Genomic DNA, 21401 nt, shown 5'->3' on the forward strand with positions numbered 1-21401 from the left:
AAAATTACAGAAGTCTTGTCCATAGTGACTTACTTTATCTCATATGTAAAATTTTCACGGACACCAATGATTTTTCTTTTGAAAGTTACTTTTAAAATTAGAATTACGTACAATAATTCATCTATGCATTTCCGCATATTAGTATTGTGGCTTCTTCCTCTTTGTATATATTTTTTATTTCTATTGATTATGCATTCGTTGAAATTGTTAAAGTTTTCCAATGCTGCCGGAATAATTTATTTGTCGTCCTACAGATTCGAAAATTTTCCAACTTCACAAACTTTCTACCTGAACGATTTCATCACGTTAGAGAATGATCCAAAAATATTAAGCATATCCCTTCAACAGTGTTATACTATTTATATATTTCAATTAATTTATAATCATAGGTTTTGAAAATAAATACAAAATTATTGTGTTATAATAACAGATTTTTTTGACTCAACCAGTTCGATGCTCGATGCTCAATCAGCTTCTCAACTTTTATGAGAATCTCCCCAATAACATATTTATTTCACTTTTACTTTAGAAGTGATACATAAGTATGTATTTCTTATGTATTGTGTCAATTTCATTTTTGTTGATGACAAAAAGTGTTGACCACCTACTGTTTGCTTTATGATTACATTTATATAAAAGTTTATTTCTTAAGTCTTTTGTTTTCTCTTTGGTCACAAGAAAACAAAAAGAGGAGTACAATAAAACACAACTCTTATAAACATAGATAAGTTGCCATTGCGTTCTGAGTCGAAGAATTTTGAGAAAAATACATACGCACTCTCTTTTTCTCTCTCTCTCTCTCTCAACATTTTAATACGTATGAGCATGTGGTCATTGTACTCATGCGCATGGCTATCTTCCAGAAAACGGTTAAGCTGTGCATGTTAACAGATTACACTGGGAGCACACAACCACTCATGCTGGTGTGAAGAATGCTATTGCCCCAAAGCCCCCGTTGTCCGTAACTGCTGTCATGGCACGCATAGCCTTAACCATGTTAAGCGTAAAAGAAATGTTAGTTATAAACCCAAGTAAACGGCGCCACTTGAAGTAGTTTGCCTTTGTACGTTGTCAAGTTTAGTTCTTTCAATACCAAATAAAGAAAAATTCAGAGTTATAACGAATATAATTGCTAAAAAAGAAAATTCTCTTAAATGAAAGGACTCTGAAACAAAAAATTCAATATTCTATCGAAGCAATAAAAAATTTTCCATCCAGTAAAAAAATTGACAATAAAAAATGAAATTTATAATTGTAAGTGAAAAAATTAAATATAAGTGGATTATATCGAGAATTTTCAATAAAATAAGAAAACTAAATATACAAATATGTTTGTGCTATGTGACAAGTGTTTGGATATTATTGATGTTGTGTTGTTCTCTTAATTACAATGGCCTGTTTTCGTAGTAGAATACACAATGTAGTGATAAGTAATTATAAATGTTAAAAATGTAGTGATAAGTAATTATAAATTGCTTGTGACTTAATTAAGCCATACACAATGACGATATAAACTCATAACATGAATTCAAAAGTTAAGCCTAAATTATAAGATTTGTTAATGTGCAAATTTTAACAATAATGCGCCCATCTTGAACTTCGTATGGTACTAAAAACATTCTTGCAATTTGTTTTTCTTCAAACTACGTAATTTTCTTTGACAAGTGAAAAAAAAATTAATTACATCTGATACATTTTCTTGAATTTGTCGAAAAATATTTACTTATTTTTGTGAAATCGGCGTGACGTCTGTGTTTTTATTATAGTTTAGTTAACATTTTTAAAGATTGAATTAACTTTTCTAAAATTAAGGATTTACGGATTTACGTTTAAATAAAATTCGTATGACCCTTTACCCTTCAACATGTGATAAGGTGCCTCTGGACTTTTTAGACATTTATTATTACACAACTCTGGATTTTACCGATCTAAAACGTAGTAGTTTATAATTTCTAAAATCCATGTTTGAGATTTTTTTAATACCATAGTAAAATACCATAAATAAAGATAAAAATTCACATATTGGAGTGTTAAATTAGGAGTAAAATTGTAACATAAAAAATTCTTCAAAATTTTCCTAAGATTGGATTCGCCTGATAAGGAATAAAACACTCAAAAAACAGTGAACCCACCATGAAAGAAAGTTTTGGTTCATTTTAGAAAAGTTTGATTAATTTTAGAAAATTTTAAAATAAACTGTATTATAAACGCCGATATCACAAAAATACGCAAATATTTTTCGACACATTCAAGAAAATTTATTAGACATTATTATTTTCTTTCACTTGATGAAGAACATTTTTCTAGTTTGAATGAAACAATTATACTTTCAACACTGAAAGAATAACTTTACCGCCATACGAAGTTGACGATGGACGTATTTGTGGTTACATTTACAAAGTTTTAGATGTTCTGAACTATATTGTGGGAAATACGAATTTAGAAAATCCTTATGCTTCGTTTGTGTATGAATTTCCCCCTATTTGAAGTTAATTCCATGAACTAAAATTAAGTAAAATTGGCTTTAGTGCCCTAGAGGGTTCACTTTTTTTTGAGTGAATGTTAAAATTTAAATATTTCTATGAAAAATGTGAAAAAAGTGTGCTGCGTTTTTTCATAATTTTTTTTTTCTTGAAAATTTCTTTCTCCGTACTAGCGAGTCATCAGCTTTTTAAGGAGGAAGTCTTTATTCTTATAGACTATTTAAATTGAAATTAAGGAACACTACAAATAAACGAATCAATTACCTCGTGCGAAAAAGTAACTAAATTTGATTCCTTTTTTTGATATGTCTACTCTGATATAATGAAAAATTACGAATTTCTGGAATTGAATAAAATTTTGTTAAAAAAAACATACTTTTTCTGTTGTTTAAGAAAATAGTCAATTTAACTACTTTGTGCGAATTTCGAGTTTAGTAAAATTGTGTACCTCATTCGTTTAAAACTTTATAGAAATTTTCGTTTCCTTTTCTCTGAAGATATGGAGATGGTGTCAAACCATGGAAAGGAGTGACCAATTGGTGCTACATTCAGCTAGAGAATTTTTGGCAAAATTAGACAGAAAAAATAGTAAACTCTTAATCTAGTTGTACTGGAAATGATATTTAATAAATAAATGAAATATGTTAATGAACTACGTCATGCGAAAATTCAACTAAATTATACTCCACATTTTGTTAAACCCAGGAAAATTTAATGCCCTGGTGTACTCATAGAATAATGGTTTCCTTTGAAAATTTCAGGGGGATTTGATGACAGATATTTTCCCAAGCAGATCAGTTCAACCAGTACCCTTCCCAAAGATAAATGTAAAGATTCTACTTATGAAGACTAGATCAGATTCTGCTGGTTCTTATAAACCATTTTTTGTTTGAGTTTTAGAGGAATCATAAACATCTCTTGTAACTGTGCAAGAAAATGATGAAATAACGCCTTGATTTGAAATCTTAAATCTGTAGATTTTTACCCCAATTATTTAAATGGTTGCGAGAAGTTAAATCTGTATATTTTACATTCAGTTCCAAGCAATTTTCATGATCAGTGCACCTTCTGTACCCTTAAGATCTGAAATCGGTCTATATGGAGGTCTTACCAAATGGACCGATAAAAACTAAATCATATACACTTTTTTGTGGGTCTAAAATGCCAGTATATTTTCAATTCTAGGCAAATCGGATAAAAACTACAATTTCTAGAAACCCTAGGAGTTAACTTTGGATATCGGTCTAATGGAGGCTATACACATGGAGGGATATACACAATATGTTATTAAGCACATCTAACTGTAGTTCTATCATCTAGACCTGTACCGATACACAATATATTCGTCACACCTCTTTATGGTCCTAGAATACCTCTAGATTTCCAATTTCTGACAAATTAGAAAAAATACGGATTCTAGAAGTCCAAGAAGTAAAATCGGGAGATCGGTCTATATGGGGGCTATATCAAAACATGGTCCGATAATCACCATTTTCGGCACACCTTTTTATGGTCCTGGAATACCCCTAGATTTCAAATTTCAGGCCCTGGAATACCCCTAGATTTCAAATTTCAGGCCCAATTTGGTCCGATAATCACCATTTTCGGTACACCTCTTCATGGTCCTAGAATACCTTAAGATTTCTAATTTCAGGCAAATTGGATAAAAAATGCGGATTCTAGAAGCCTAATAAGTAAAATCGGGGGATCGGTCTATATGGGGGCTATAACAAAACATGGGCCGATATTCACCATTTTTGACACATCTCTTTATGGTTTTAAAATACCTCTAGATTTCCAATTCCAGGCAAATTGAACTACTGTATGGGCCGATTTTACCCATACAGTTGTTCATTCTTACTATTTTTGGAAATCGTACGAACATTTTCCATGGCTTAAAAACTGTTTAGTGTTTGGTTGAAAATAGGATTGAACTCATGACCGCCAATAGTATGCCTCTATTTAAGATATGAATTGTTCCAAAACCTGAGAATTTACAAATTAAAAATATACAAATATTTGTTTGGGGATTTTGTGAATATCTGACATATTATATGCAATAAACGTTAGTTCGGAAAAATCTTATTGAGTAACATCTTAATGTTACCAAATTTTAGGAATGTATGGCTGCATAAATGTAATCATTGACAACGACTGATCTTAATATTTGCTGTCGATATTGCCTAAATTAGTGATAATTTCTCCGCTATATCAAATCACAATCAATCATTTAAATCCAACCTATAGATACCAACAAAATTCTAAATATTTTATTATTCACTACATGGTTGGATTTATGATTTATTTTATATTTTCTCAAAATATTTCCGGCGGGTTATAAAAAACAACTCTTTTGTGGTTGACACATGTGTTGGATAACAAGTACTTGTTGTTTGTTTTCTTTAGAGAAATCTTTATCGCCAACTATGCTAAGGTAGTTGAACAGCATTGATTTTTGATCTTGAGATAAATACGTTATGAGTTTCTTTAGAAAAAGAAAGAAGAAAGTGTCATTCACATTGGGTCTCCGCATTTTGTCAACCAGTTTTAATGAATGTTTATTTGACCTAAATTGAGTACGGTATACCACATATAAAAATTAATAATAAATATTCTTGAAATTTATCAAATTATTTATTTTGAATACAAATGAATGTTTTATTTAAATATATTTTGCATGTGTGTTTGTGGTAAAATGGGCTTTGAAGTCAGTTTTTGTACCCATTTTTCTCTCCTATATATGCTAATTTAGATTAACACGTACAAATTATCAAAAGTTATGATAATTATATATTAAGAGAGCTTTTTGGGTATTATCAAATGGTATACCTTAATAATAACGATTTTATTTCAAATGTAATTTGAGAGTAGTAAAAGTTTTATTTTGCAGACTTACATCCATTATATTCTGAAATCGGTTCATATATAGATAATCGGTCTTAATCCTCTTCCGTATATTTATCATATTTAGATAGTTGGATCAGATTTAACATAAAAAATGTAATCCAGTGTTACTGGCAAATCTCTGCCAACAAACATACCGTTCTTTTGGCCAGCTCAGCTTGCTTTCACCTTCAGTTTTATATTTCTAATAAAATAGACAAAATGTTGAAAAATACTCTTAAACAGAAAAACGTTAAACTGTTGAATATCTTAACAGTAGATACCACTCCTTAGTTGGACAAGTTCAGCAATTATCTACACTTGTTAGAAATATTCAAAATAAATAAACAAGATCAATAAGCATAAATACAAAATCCTGTAAAAAAAGCCAAATAAACAATATAGATTTATGAAATATTCTATGCACAACACATTAATCTATGGGAATAGTATTTTTCCAAATTTTTTAACACAATCGTAAAACACAAACAAAACGAAATTCCGGTTCAATCACCTTATACAAAAATCAAAGACAATTTTGTCCAATCAACTTACACCCGCCGATCTCCAATGACAAAACAAAATTTAAGAGTAAGAATAATAATAATAATAAAAGACACCAATAAGAATTAAAATCAACGACTGATTTAAGTCGAATAAAAAATATTTTAAAACTCTCCAATGAATGAAAGAAGAAATTATAAAAGTTTTCATGAATGAAATTGCACAATTGATGTGAAAAGAATAGAAGCTATTCATCATTATTGATGAGACAAGATATGCCATAGTGTCAAGTTAAAGATATTACTAAATTGTGGGGGGTCTTCCTATTGCCTAGGGTCTTAATATAAAATTGAAAACATGTTATCGTTTCAACCCTTGGGCAATGACAAAACGTACATATACTATGGTTAGGAATGAATAGTTTAATTGAAGTGTGACTTGAAAAGTTGATTATTAGGTCTTCATATTAATCCATTACGTATATCAAATACATTCAAACTTCTAGTTTCAAGTAATTAACTTAACATTGATATATATGGGGTATTCAATGACAAATTAGAAAACACTACCATAAATACTAGTACTATCATTCGTACTAAATAAATTAGTACGAATGCGTCTAAACTAATGCTGAATAGAAACAACTCAAAATGAAATCAAATCTATTCAATTCAGTTTGATTCAACCAATATTTACTAATGATATAAATTAAATTCAATCGAATAATATTTATTTATTTATTAAAATCTTTATTATAATTAAAAAAAAAAAAAAAAAACAAGTAAGGAAAGTCTAAAGTCGGACGGTGCCGACTATATTATACCCTGCACCACTTTGTAGATCTAAATTTTCGATACCATATCACATCCGTCAAATGTGTTGGGGGCTATATATAAAGGTTTGTCCCAAATACATACATTTAAATATCACTCGATCTGGAAGAATTTGATAGACTTCTACAAAATCTATAGACTCAACATTTAAGTCGGCTAATGCACTAGGGTGGAACACAATGTTAGTAAAAAAATATGGGAAACGTTTGAATCTGAAGCAATTTTAAGGAAACTTCGAAAAAGTTTATTTATGATTTATCACTCGATATATATGTATTAGAAGTTTAGGAAAATTAGAGTCATTTTTACAACTTTTCGACTAAGCAGTAGAGATTTTACAAGGAAAATGGTGGTACTTTGACCATTTTTGTCGAAGTCAGAAAAACATATATAGGGAGCTATATCTAAATCTGAACCGATTTCAACCAAATTTGGCACGCATAGCTACAATGCTAATTCTACTCCCTGTGCAAAATTTCAACTAAATCGGAGTTAAAAATTGGCCTCTGTGGTCATATGAGTGTAAATCGGGCAAAAGCTATATATGGGAGCTATATCTAAATCTGAACCGATTTCAACCAAATTTGACACGCATAGCTACAATGCTAATTCTACTCCCTGTGCAAAATTTCAACTAAATCGGAGCAAAAAATTGGCCTCTGTGGTCATTTGAGTGTAAATCGGGCGAAAGCTATATATGGGAGCTATATCTAAATCTGAACCGATTTTTGCAAGTTTTTGCAAGTTTTTCGAGACTCATAAAATATTCGGATGTACGGAATTTGAGGAAGATCGGTTGATATACACGCCAATTATGACCAGATCGGTGAAAAATATATATGGCAGCTATATCTAAATCTGAACCGATTTTTTTCAAAATCAATAGGAATCCTCTTTGAGCCGAAACAGGACCCTGTACCAAATTTTAGGACAATCGGACTAAAACTGCGAGCTGTACTTTGCACACAAAAATACATCAACAGACAGACAGACGGACAGACAGACAGACGGATATCGCTAAATCGACTAAGACGACCGGTATACTAAACGATGGGTCTCAGACTTTTCCTTCTTGGCGTTACATACAAATGCACAAACTTATTATACCCTGCACCACTTTGTAGATCTAAATTTTCGATACCATATCACATCCGTCAAATGTGTTGGGGGCTATATATAAAGGTTTGTCCCAAATACATACATTTAAATATCACTCGATCTGGAAGAATTTGATAGACTTCTACAAAATCTATAGACTCAACATTTAAGTCGGCTAATACACTAGGGTCGAACACAATGTTAGTAAAAAAATATGGGAAACGTTTGAATCTGACGCAATTTTAAGGAAACTTCGAAAAAGTTTATTTATGATTTATCACTCGATATATATGTATTAGAAGTTTAGGAAAATTAGAGTCATTTTTACAACTTTTCGACTAAGCATTAGAGATTTTACAAGGAAAATGGTGGTATTTTGACCATTTTTGCACTGAAAAAACAGTGAACCCACCAGGAAAGATAACTTTCGATTAATTTTAGAAAATTTGGAACTTTTTTAGAAAATTTTAACTAAACGGTATTACAAGCGCTGGCATCACTCCGATATGGCAAAAATAAGTAAATATTTTTCGATAAATTCTTGAAAATTTATTAGACATAACTAAATTGTTTCAGTAGTTAAAGAAAATTTTGTAGTTTTAAGAGAAATCTTGGAGTTCAAAATTGCAAGAATGTCTTTAGTGACATACGAAGTTCATGATGGACACATTTTGGGTAAAATTTACAAATTTATAGAAATAATGAACTATTTTGTAAGAAATACGAAATTAGGAAATCTTTATGCTTTATTTGTGTATAACTTTTTCCCGTTTTTTAGTTCATTTAACTAACATACGCAAAAAATTATTTGACTAAAATAAACTTTTTCCAAACATAATGATTCTATGAACTAATATAAAGTTAATATGGCTTTAGTGAAATAGAGAGTTCACTTTTTTTTTGAGTGTGTCGAAATAAGAAAAACATATATATGGGAGCTATATCTAAATCTGAACCGATTTCAACCAAATTTGGCACGCATAGCAACAATGCTAATTCTACTCCCTGTGCAAAATTTCAACTAAATCGGAGTTAAAAATTGACCTCTGTGGTCATATGAGTGTAAATCGGGCGAAAGCTATATATGGGAGATATATCTAAATCTGAACCGATTTTAACCAAATTTGGCACGCATAGCTACAATGCTAATTCTACTCCCTGTGCAAAATTTCAACCAAATTGGGGTAAAACTCTGGCTTCTGGGACCATATTAGTCCATATCGGGCGAAAGATATATATGGTAGCTATATCTAAATCTGAACCGATTTCAATAAAATTTGGCACACTTGACTATAGTACTAATTGTTCTTCTTGTGCAAAATTTTAAGTAAATTAGGGTAAAACTCTGGCTTCTGGGGCCATATAAGTCCATATCGGGCGAAATATATATATATGGGAGCTATATCTAAATCTGAACCGATTTCTTCCAAAATCAATAGGAATCTATTCTGAGCCAAAACACATACTTGTGCCAAATTTGAAGTCGATTGGGCTAAAACTGCGACCTAGACTTTGATTACAAAAATGTGTTCACGGACAGACGGACATCGCTATATCGACTCATGAGCCCACCCTGAGCATTTTTGCCAAAGACACCATGTGTCTATCACGTCTCCTTCTGGGTGTTGCAAACATATGCACTAACTTATAATACCCTGTTCCACAGTGTGGAGCAGGGTATAAAAACAACCAAGAAAAACAACCAACAACGGGCGGGCCGACTATAACATACGATCTATATTTTCGATAACATTTCAAATCTTTTAAATTTGTTGGTGCTATATATATTTAAATCCCACGCAATTTGGACAACATTTGTTAGACTTCTACAAAATCTCTAGATTTTAGATTTGGCTCCGGAGCTATATCTAAATTTGCATCAATTTCAATCAAATTTAGCACACTTGACGATGCCACTATTGTCAAATAATCAACTCAGGGACCCATCCTGAGCAATATTGCCAAAGACACCATTATCTATCTCTTCTTCTTGTGGTTGTTGCAAACTTATGCACTAACTTATAATACCCTGTTGCACAGTGTAGGTATAAAAAGCAACTTGGGCTATCGGCTTAAATAATATTTAATTTAAATAAATTACAACTAAATCTAACTTAATTGAAATAAAATTAAAATTAAATTTAGAATTAACATTTTCATGTTAGCTTGATATCGAAACATACGATATATGCCACAATATCTATTTTTATTTCCATAGTCTTCAGTAATAATCTGGTAGAAGGAGATGATTTAATTTGGGGTTTATATGCTAATATTCAATAGAGAAAGCATACGGGAATTGTGGCTTTGGAAATTGACCCATCTCTACTCCCACTGTGCATCATCTTTTCATATAACTACAATTTCCTTAATTATACTCTAAACCACATAGTGGGCAGGGTATAATAACTTTGATCTGCCAAAAAATGTGCCTACCAGAAATATTGATATTAGACCCAATAAAATATATACCGATAGATTCAGAATCACCTCCTGAGTCTATCTAGCCCCTAGTGTCCGTCCGTCCGTCCATGTATTTGTTTTTCGCAGGATTCCGGTAGCAATTATTAACCGATTTCTATGAAATTTGGTATGTTGCGCTTTTTGGCACAAGGACGAACGCTATTGAATTTGGAAAAAATCGGATCAAATATAGATATATCTCCCATATATTTGTATCGCCCGATTTCGATAAATGAAGTCAGATTACGCTCGTTTACTAACCGAACGGAACCAATTGATTACCCTTTATGTGTGCCAAATTTCATCGAAATCGGTTCAGATTTAGATATAGCTCCCATATATATGTATCGCTCGATTTTTCCAAATTTGGCCACAAGTCCCTTATTTATCAACCGATCTGACTCAAAGTTGGGTAAATCAAATTTTTTATAGCACGTACTATATGTGCAAAAAATCATTGAAATCGGTTTAGATTTAGATATAGCTCTCAAAAATATGTATTAACCGATTTTGCCAAATTTGGTCATAAAACCCTTATTTATTAACTGATCTAACTCAAAGTTGGCCTACTCTAATATTCTTTAACTATAATGTGCCAACTATATGTGCCAAAAATCATGGAAATCGTTTCAGATTTAGATGTATCTCCCATATATATGCATCGCTCGATTTTCCCAAATTTTGGCCATAATGGGAGCCACCGTGGTGCAATGGTTAGCATGCCCGCCTTGCATATACAAGGTCGTGGGTTCGATTCCTGCTTCGACCGAACACCAAAAAGTTTTTAAGCGGAGGATTATCCCACCTCAGTAATGCTGGTGACATTTCTGAGGGTTTCAAAGCTTCTCTAAGTGGTTTCACTGCAATGTGGAACGCCGTTCGGACTAGGCTATAAAAAGGAGGTCCCTTGTCATTGAGCTTACCATGGAATCGGGCAGCACTCAGTAAGAGAGAACTTCACCAATGTGGTATCACAATGGACTGAATAGTCTAAGTGAGCCTGATACATCGGGCTGCCACCTAACCTAACCTAACCTAACCTTGGCCATAAGACATTTATTTATTAACTAATGTTACTCAAATTCAAATATTGAAGTATTAGCCGATCATAGTTAGACTTCCATGTAGCTCTTACATAAATATATTTCCCAAGTTTCACAAATTTTGATTTATTAACCACACTAATTTAGCGATTTCATCTTTTTATACCCTAAATCACATAGTGATCAGGGTATAATATTTAAGTTTGATCTGCCAAAAATGTGCCTACCAGAAATATTGATTTTAGACCCCAAAAATATATATACCGATCGACTCAGAATCACCTCCTGAGTCGATCTAGCGCTTGGTGTCCGTCCGTCTGTCCATGTATTTGTTGTTCACAGGATTCCGGTCGCAATTATTAACCGATTTTGTTGAAATTTGGTACAGGGAGTTTTTTGGGCACAAGGACGAACGCTATTGAATTTGGAAGAAATCGGATCAAATTTAGATATAGCTCCAATATATATATATGTCGCCCGATTTCGACAAATGAGGTCACGTTGCACTTTTTTACTAACCGATCGATTTAGCACAAAATAATCTCCTGCATCACCCTTTAAGTCTGCAAAATTCCATCGAAATCGGTTCAGATTTAGATATAGCTCCTATATATATGTATCGCCCGATTTAGCCAAATTAGGTCATAAAACCCTTATTTATCAACCGATCTTACTCAAAGTTGGCTAAATGTAATCTTCTATAGCACTAACTATATGTGCAAAAAATTGTCTACAGCTCCCATATATATGTATAGCCCGATTTTCCCAAATTTGGCCATAGAACCCTTATTTATTATCTGATCTTACTCAAAGTTGGCTAGATCCAGTCCTCTATAGTACTAACGGTGTGTGCAAAATTTCATCGAAATCGGTTACGATGTAGATATAGCTCCCATATATGTATCGCCCGATTTTGAAAAATTTGCCGCTAATAACCTTATGTTTGACCATAGAGGCCTCATTTCTTAACTGATCTTACTTAAGTTTTGCACAAGGTAACCTCTTGTTGTATTAATTATACCCGCAAAATATTATGCAAATTGGTTCAGATTTACATATAGCTTCCATATATATGCATCGCTCGATTTTCCCAAATTTGGTCATAATACTCTTATTTATTAACCAATGTTACTCAAATTTTAAATTTTGATGTACTAGCCGATCGTATTTATACGTACTTGTAGCTCTTACATAAGAATATTGCTCGATTTTTACAAATTTTGATTTATTACCCACACTATGTTAATTGAGCGATTTTCTCTTTTTTAATAATGGGCTCAATATTAGTGGCATACTAACCCCGTAGGTGCAATATCAACTACAGCCAGTGTTGCTAGAAGTAGGGGAAATTCCCTATATGTAGGTTTTTTCTAATATTTAGCGTCTTGTAGGGACGTAGGGCCACTATGTAGGGACATTTTGTAATAATTTTTACATTTTGGTGGCTCTACACCCAGAGAAGGAATATGATCACCTCAAACATATTTCAAAAGCAAAATGTTATTTTTGGATGGTGACCATTTAACATGTTTATCGCACCCATTTTTTTTCTCGGAAATTATATATATATATGATTTCGGCAAGTATGTTGTTTAGCGAGAAAACAATATTTTTGCGACAAACATGCTACATGGTCACCATCCAAAAATAACATTTTGCTCTTGAAACATGTTTGAAGTGATCCTATTCCTTCTCTGCGTGTAGAGGAGGAAATTAGAAGCCGGCAAGGCTTGATCTTTAACAATGTGTGGTAACAACAGTTACCACTCATGCCAAAAAAAATCTAACAAAATTTGAAGATTACCACAAATCTACCAAATAAATATTTCTATAAAATTTTTTGTCAAAACTTTGTTCCTGTTGAAAATTTTGTCAACATTTTATTTCTATAAAAAATTTCCTCAAAATTTCTATGGAATTTTTTCTCAAAATTTTATTTCTATAGAATTTATTATCAAATTTTATTTCTATAGAAAAATTTCTCAAAAAAAATTTGTTTATAGAAACTTTTTTCAAAATGTTATTTCTATAGAGATTTAACAAATAAAATTACTATTTTTGGTTGAATTCTACCAACTGTGGCAACCGTGGTGTTAATACAAATTTATTTTCTAGGTTATATATGTTGCATTTTCGTGTTTTAAGATAATAAAGTACTTAGAACCATTTTTATTTTGTAAAATTTGTTTAAATTTAACGAAAAATATTGTAAGGAAAATTGTTTGGGAATGTATGGGAAAGTAGGGAACTTTTTTGTCCTTGTAGGGTAAACCGAACATTTTCCCTGGTAACACTGACTATGAGATATAGTCAGATTGAGACATAGCACCCATAAACATGTACCCCTTAATTTTCTTAAATATGCAACTGCGGTTTATCTTCCAGACCTATATCAATGTTACCCCACAAAAGCTTATGATTACTAATTCAGTAAGGGTGGTTTAGGGTATGATATAGTCGGCCCCGCCCGACGTTCTACTTTACTTATTTGTTTAATAATGGACTCAATATTAGTGGCATACTAACTCTGTAGGTTCAGAACCAACTATTTAGTTCAGATTGTGATACAACTCCCATGAACATGTACCCCTTAATGTTCTTAAATATGGAAATGCGTTTTATACTCCAAGTATAAACCGTATACCAATAATACCCCACAAATGATTATGTTTACTAATTCAATAGGGGTGGTATAAAGGAGCTATATCTAAATTTTTATGCGAACAGAAAAAAAGTAAACTGTTTTTTTTTAGCAAGAATGAACTACGTCATTGAACTAAATTATACTCCACATTGTTGTTAAAACCAGGAAAATTTAATGCGCTGATGTACGAAATTATATCCTCTCATAGAAGAAAAAATGCACTAAAAGTAAAGAAAAAAATCATTGGCGCCAATTCATGAGCATTTTAACCAAACTTAAGTTCATTCTTACTATTTTTGGGAATCGTACGGAAATTTTCGTTTGCTTAAATTTATATTGAACTTATATGTTTGGTCATTGAACTTTGTAACCACGTTCGTGTTCCAGGCAAAACACGTGTTGTTTCAAAATTTCAGGATGATTGCTCAATTATTGAAAGTTGTAGCGTGATTACAACAGACTGACAGACGGACATCATTAGACTACTCTGATCAGAAATCGATATTTCGATGTGTTATAAAGAAAATGACAAACTTATTATATTCTAGCCCTACATTGAAAACAAAATTGTGCGGTTTGATTTTGGCTTGATTTCGAGCCAAAGAAGCTGACAATTTTACTAATGATTCATTTCTCTTTTAAATTAGAGTTGTATGTTATGCAGTTGGTGCTAGGAAACAAATTTAAATTTACAACTTACACTTCCAAATTCGAGTCTCGAATCACGCATTAATAAGAATATCGAAGATTTGTTCGCGAGTTTTTAGAACAAATTCTCATCAGTTTAATAGAATTTTCATTTGCGTAAAGGTACCTATTTTAAATTCGAATCTCCTATCTCTAAGGACGAATTTTAAAGACAATAAATCTTTATGCTCACATAAAAAAAAATCAGTTTTTGTTGTTTGCGAGTTGATTGTCCTTTTTTTTAATTTCTTATATTTCTCTTTAAAAAGACAAGTCAATTTTAGAGCAGTAACTGAAATGAGTGGACGACAACGCAATCAAAGAACATAACCCTTTGACTACCGATGTCCACTTAGGAGGACATTCGAAAACGTAGAAAGTTGTAATCTAATAGAGTAGAGGTTTTAATCTACACCGAAAAAAAAAGTAAACAGGAAGAATGAACTACCTCGCACGAAAATTGAACTAAATTTTACTCCACATTTTAAGATTTCCGCAAAGCGTTGTTAAAACCGGGAATGCATGTTGTACTTTTTAACTGCAGTTCACGAAATTACATCCTCTCATATAAGAAAAAATTAACTAAAGGTGAAGAAGAAAATCATTGGCGCCAAACTATGACCATTTTAACCATACAGTATTTCATTCGTACTATTTTTGGGAATCGTACGAAAATCTTCTTTTGCTTTAGTTCATATTGATTGAACTTATGTGTACGGTCATTGAACTTTATACCCACGTTTAGTTCATAACATTTTTGAGACATACATACCTAAAAAAAGTAAAATTTCATTAAGCTGGGGAAAATTTCGAAAAAAAAACAAGTATATACGGCCGTAAGTTCGGCCAGGCCGAAGCTTATGTACCCTCCATCATGGATTGCGTAGAAACTTCTTCTAAACACTGCCACCCACAATCGAATTACTTAAGTTGCTGTAACGCTTGCCGATGGCAAGGTATCTTAAAACCTCCTAACAGCATCTTCTAAATTGTATGTAAGTCCATACGTGGTATATATTAAATCAAAAAAGATCGCTCCAATACGTATACAATTTAGTTTGACCAAGTAGACATAAAATTTTGACAAAATTTTTTACAGAAATAAAATTTTAACAAAATTGTCTATAGAAATAAACTTTTGACAAAATTTTCTATAGAAATAAAATCTTGGTAGATAAAATTTTCTATAGAAATAAAAATTTTCACAAAATTTTCTATAGAAAGAAAATTTTGACAAAAATGTCTACAGAAATAAAATTTTAACAAAATTTTCTATAGAAATAAACTTTTGACAAAATTTTCTATAGAAATAAAATCTTGGTAGATTATTTTTGGCTCGAGTGGCAACCATGGTTATGAACCGAATAAAATTTGAACAAAATTTTCTATAGAAATAAAATTTTGACAATGATGAAAATTTTATTATGAACCGAATAAAATTTTAACAAAAATTTCTCTAGAAATAAAATTTTGACAAAATTTTCTATAGAAATAAAATTTTGGTAGATTATTTTTGGCTCTAGTGGCAACCATGATTATGAACCGATATGGACCAATTTTTGTGTGATTGGACCAATTTTGGTATGGTTGTTAGCGACCATATACTAACACCACGTTCCTAATTTGAACCGGATCGGATGAATTTTGCTCCTCCAAGAGACTTCGGAGGTCAAATCTGGAGAAAGTTTTGTATGGGGGCTATATATAATTAAGGACCGATATGGACCAATTTGTGCATGATTGTTAGAGACCATATACTAACACCATGTACCAAATTTCAGCCGGATCGGATTAAATATGCTTCTCTTAGAGGCTCCACAAGCCAAATCTGGGGATCGGTTTATATGGGGGCTATATATAATTATGGACCGATATGGACCAATTTTTGCATGGTTGTTAGAGACCATATACCAATACCATGTACCAAATTTCAGCCGGATCGGATGAAATAGGCTTCTGTTAGAGGCTCCACAAGCCAAATCTGAGGGTCCCTTTATATGGGGGCTATACGTAAAAGTGGACCGATATTTCAATACCATCCGACCTAGATCGATAACAACTACTTGTGCCAAGTTTCAAGTCGATAGCTTGTTTCGTTCGGAAGTTAGCGTGATTTCAACAGACGGACGGACGGACGGACATGCTTAGATTGACTCAGAATTTCACCACGACCCAGAATAATTATACTTTATGGGGTCTTAGAGCAATATTTCGATGTGTTACAAACGGAATGACAAAGTTAATATACCCCCATCCCATGATGGAGGGTATAATAATAAAATTTAACTACTAGCAAATACTTTTTTCCAATAAAAATAAGTTAAATTTTGTGTTAGTTTAACTACGGAATTTTTTTCCGGTGTAAATAAGCTGTTAATATTTTCCATATTGGTGAGCACTAAAATATATTTTTATAAACTTCTTTAACAATGAACAAATAATACGACATTTTGAGACCATTTTTATACCGTTTGTCTCTAGTAAATTGACATTCATACAAAAACTGATAGCTGATATTTTCGGGTTCTTTTTGCATTTTTTCTGACACTTCGAAATATATTATAGGCCAAAGAGCGTTTTTTTTTTCGTAAGGTCATTTGGTCAAAATTAAAGAATTAATTTTCAGAACAAACTCATATAGCTCTTGAAATAATTGAGGTAGGTCCTCAAAATTAAAATAGTTGTTCTACATGCTGTTAGTACAAGTACAAACAGAAGAAAAATTAAAGTTTTTAACATTAAGTTTATTTGGGTAGTGAAAGGTTTAAGTTCATTTCCAGTCGATGATAAACTTAAACATGCCTACACCTCAAGCTTGATTATTGAAAACAAAACAAAATAAAGAAATGCATCTTAAATCAATTCTAATTTAATTCAGTTTTACTAATTAATATTAATAATAAGTAAATTTAGTTTGACTTAAAACTAAAGTTAAAATTAAAAAGTAATTACATAGAATTAAAATATTTTGTAATTAATTAATATATAATTAATTCAATCCATAGGATTATTTTATGTGTTATATACAAACTAAATAAAATCGTAACTGAAGGAAAGCTTAATATTATTTAGTAACTTTCTAAGAAATTAAAAAAACGAAAACTTGATAAATAGGAAGGGAAACATTCAAATATTCAAACATAGCTGGTGACCAGAAAATATTTCCATAATATCCCAGCTGAAATCTGCCTTGCAAAATATTTATGCATAAACTATAGTTTTTTTTTTGTTGTGTCACCTTTATTATAAATGTCTTTTTAAGTAATATCAACAATTTGTTTGAGTCCATTGAACCTTTCTAGAGAATGGAATAAGTGAGCTAACTTCGAGATGATTATAATAAGATAGTTTAGAATTCAGTAAAGCATGTGCTGTTGATTTTTAACATAAGGGGTACTGCCAAGAATTATTTATAAGCGATGATTAATTACATACAGTAGACGTCATAAATGCTATATGTTTGTATACCTTACATGGTGTGTTAATTTTAATTAACGTCACCTTACATTCTTAGGTATTATGTTTATCCCTATTTGGATTTTATTCAAATATTTTACATACGTAGCATACAACTTCGAAAAAAGAAAATTTTATTATAAATTTTTGAGTAGCAAATTTGTGGTTTTGAATGAATACACACGCAGAGAAGGAATATGATCACCTCAAAAATGTTTCAAGAGCAAAATGTTATTTTTGTATGGTGACCATGTTTAAAGTTTAAAATTTAAAGTTTTGAACTTAAAACACTTCAGTACAAGAAGTCATAAACCATCAAACTGAAATGCATATAAAAGATAAAGTTATGTATGAATAAAAATCAAAAAGGTCCAGTGGGACCTCATCACGCACAGAAGAGTTAAGTAGAGCTATTTATACATTTTATACATCGACTAGACCGTTTATAATTTCTGCAACGACCATTGAACATATGAGAAAGAAATTACAGCTAACGCATTAACCGATTCCTTAAAACTTTACATGTGCCATATTAAATTAAGAACGAGACGTTAGTATCTGTCCTATTAGACATAGTCTTTATGTATTTATTTATATCCTGCGCCACTGTGTGGAATATGTTTTAGTTCGTTTACCTTTAATTTTGCCTCAAGTATATGTTTTGGGTCAGAATCGATCCCTAATGATTTTGGAGGAAATCAGTTCAGATTTACTCGTACATATAGCTCCCATATCCCAGCAGCGGAAATAGGCGTACAGCAGGCGTTTTATAATACGTCCCAACACATGCAATAGGCATGCAAAGCACATACGTACTCGCTTTCAGATTTACACGGCGTGTCATTGGAGAGGAGGTCTCCTCTTACGCTTCTCATAGTAGAGCGGAAAAATATACTGCAAAAAGAGTGCTATTATAATGCCTCATTTGACTGGCATGGAAAACCCTCTGCAAATGCAGACATTTAATAAGACATACAAAAGTGTAATTTTGGAATGTGCTCAGACAAAAAAATAATAATAATAATAAAAACAAACTTCCATATTTTTTATATTTCATATAATTTTTCTTATGTATCTTACTTTAATTAGACATTCCTACCATTTTATTTTATTTTTATACCCTGCGCCACACTGTGGAACAGGGTATTATAAGTTAGTGCATATATTTGTAACACCCAGAAGGAGACGAGAAAGACACATGGTGTCTTTGGCAATAATGCTCATGGTGGGTCCCTGAGCCGATATAACCATGTCCGTCCGTCCGTCCGTCTGTCTGTGAACACATTTTTGTGATCAAAGTCTAGGTCGCAATTTAAGTCCAATCGCCTTCAAATTTGGCACATGTTCCTAATTTGGGTCAGAATAGAACCCTATTGATTTTGGAAGAAATCGGTTCAGATTTAGATATAGCTCTCATATATATCTTTCGCCCGATATGCACTAATATGGACCCAGCAGCCATAATTTTATACCGATTTGCTTGAAATTTTGTACAAACATAATACTTAGTCGTATAGTCAAATGTGCAAAACTTGATTGAAATCGGTTCAGATTTAGATATAGCTTCCATATATATCTTTCGCCCGATATGGGCTTATATGGCCCCAGAAGCCAGATTTTTGGCCGAATTTGGTTGAAATTTTGCACAGGGAGTAGATTTAGCATTGTAACTATGCATGCCAAATTTGGTTGAAATCGATTCAGATTTAGATATAGCTCTCATATATATTTTTCGCCCGATATGCACTTATATGGACCCAGAAGCCAGAGTTTTATCCCGATTAGCTTGAAATTTTGCACAAGGAGTACAATTGGTAGTATAGTTATGTGTGCCAAATTTGATTGAAATCGGTTCAGATTTATATATAGCTTCCATATATATTTTTCGCCCGCTATGGACTTATATGGCCGCAGAAACCAGAGCTTTGGCCCAATTTGGTTGAAATTTTGCACTAGGAGTACAATTAGTAATATAGTCATGTGTGCCAAATTTGATTGAAATCGGTTTAGATTTAGATATAGCTCCCATATATATGTTTTTCTGCTTAGTCGAAAAGTTGTAAAAATGACTCTAATTTTCCTAAACTTCTAATACATATATATCGAGCGATAAATCATAAATAAACTTTTGCGAAGTTTCCTTAAAATTGCTTCAGATTTAAATGTTTCCCGTATTTTTTTACTAAAATTGTGTTCCACCCTAGTGCATTAGCCAACTTAAATTTTGAGTCTATAGATTGTGTAAAAGTCTATCAAATTCTGTCCAAAAGTGATATTTAAATGTATGAATTTGGGACAAACCTTGATATATAGCACCCACATTTGACGGATGTGGTATGGTATAGAAAATTTAGATCTACAAAGTGGTGCAGGGTATAATATAGTCGGCCCCGCCCGACTTTAGACTTCCTTACTGGTTTATCTTAAATCTAAAGTTTCAATATTACTGTTAATTTAAGGTCAATTTCTTTAAATGAAACATGTGTTTCTTTAATTTAAGGAAAATTAGCCTTAGTTCGAAGACATTGGACATTAACGGAGGGACGCAAATGTACACAATTCGTGTCCTAAATTAAATGAACAAAATGTTGAAGCAAAGTTTATAAACTTTATTTTAATTAAAATTTCATCATTTTAAAGAAATTTGTTCTTAATATTTTGTAAATTTCGCATCCTAAGATTAAGGTTGTGTAATCTTTAATATCACGTAAATATTTTTTCAGTGTATGTGCGCACGAGGAAATTGCATATTTTAAACTCTTTTTCAACTTGATTTCCAATTGACTTATTTAATAGAACATATAGAAACTACGTTTAGCATAACAATGCCACCGACTTATGTACATTCGTTAGTATAATATAGCCCGAAGGCATCTTTCAATATTGGTTATGTGAATTGTATTAAAGATATATTTTTACTGAAATATGAGAGCTATTTGTTACACTGCTACTGTAAAATATTTCACCATCATATGAAGCAACTATCACATTCCTCATTAAAATGTTGATATAGAGGGGTCATGTTCAGTTTACCTCAGATCTGAATAGATAAAGATCGAAAGTTTTTCTGTTGTTATATACTAATGGGTTTTTATTAATCTCAGCTCTATTCATTGAAACATTAATGCTATTAATCATTTTGATAAAATTTCACTTTGCAGCAATAAAATATCGATCATAGAATAATCAAAGAGCTTTTGTCACAATGCCTCCAAGCAAACAACAAAAGTAAACGTTATCGCAACTATCAGCACCTCTCTTCAACTTCTATAAATTAATTCCATTTCACATACAACCATCAGTCAAC

General features: G+C 31.8%; 1 protein-coding gene across 1 annotated transcript in view; it reads left to right on the plus strand.

Annotated features, from left to right (window-relative positions):
* Positions 1-1066: 1066 nt before the first annotated feature.
* Positions 1067-21401, plus strand: part of LOC142235015 (uncharacterized) — a 44500-nt gene continuing 24165 nt past the window's right edge. The window contains exon 1 of the mRNA XM_075306235.1: positions 1067-1254. Within this exon, the coding sequence (XP_075162350.1) occupies positions 1240-1254 (15 nt within the window). The 5' untranslated portion in view covers positions 1067-1239. The remainder of the gene's footprint in view (positions 1255-21401) is intronic.

This window comes from Haematobia irritans, chromosome 4, assembly GCF_050003625.1.
Source record: "Haematobia irritans isolate KBUSLIRL chromosome 4, ASM5000362v1, whole genome shotgun sequence".
Classification (NCBI taxonomy): domain Eukaryota; kingdom Metazoa; phylum Arthropoda; class Insecta; order Diptera; family Muscidae; genus Haematobia; species Haematobia irritans.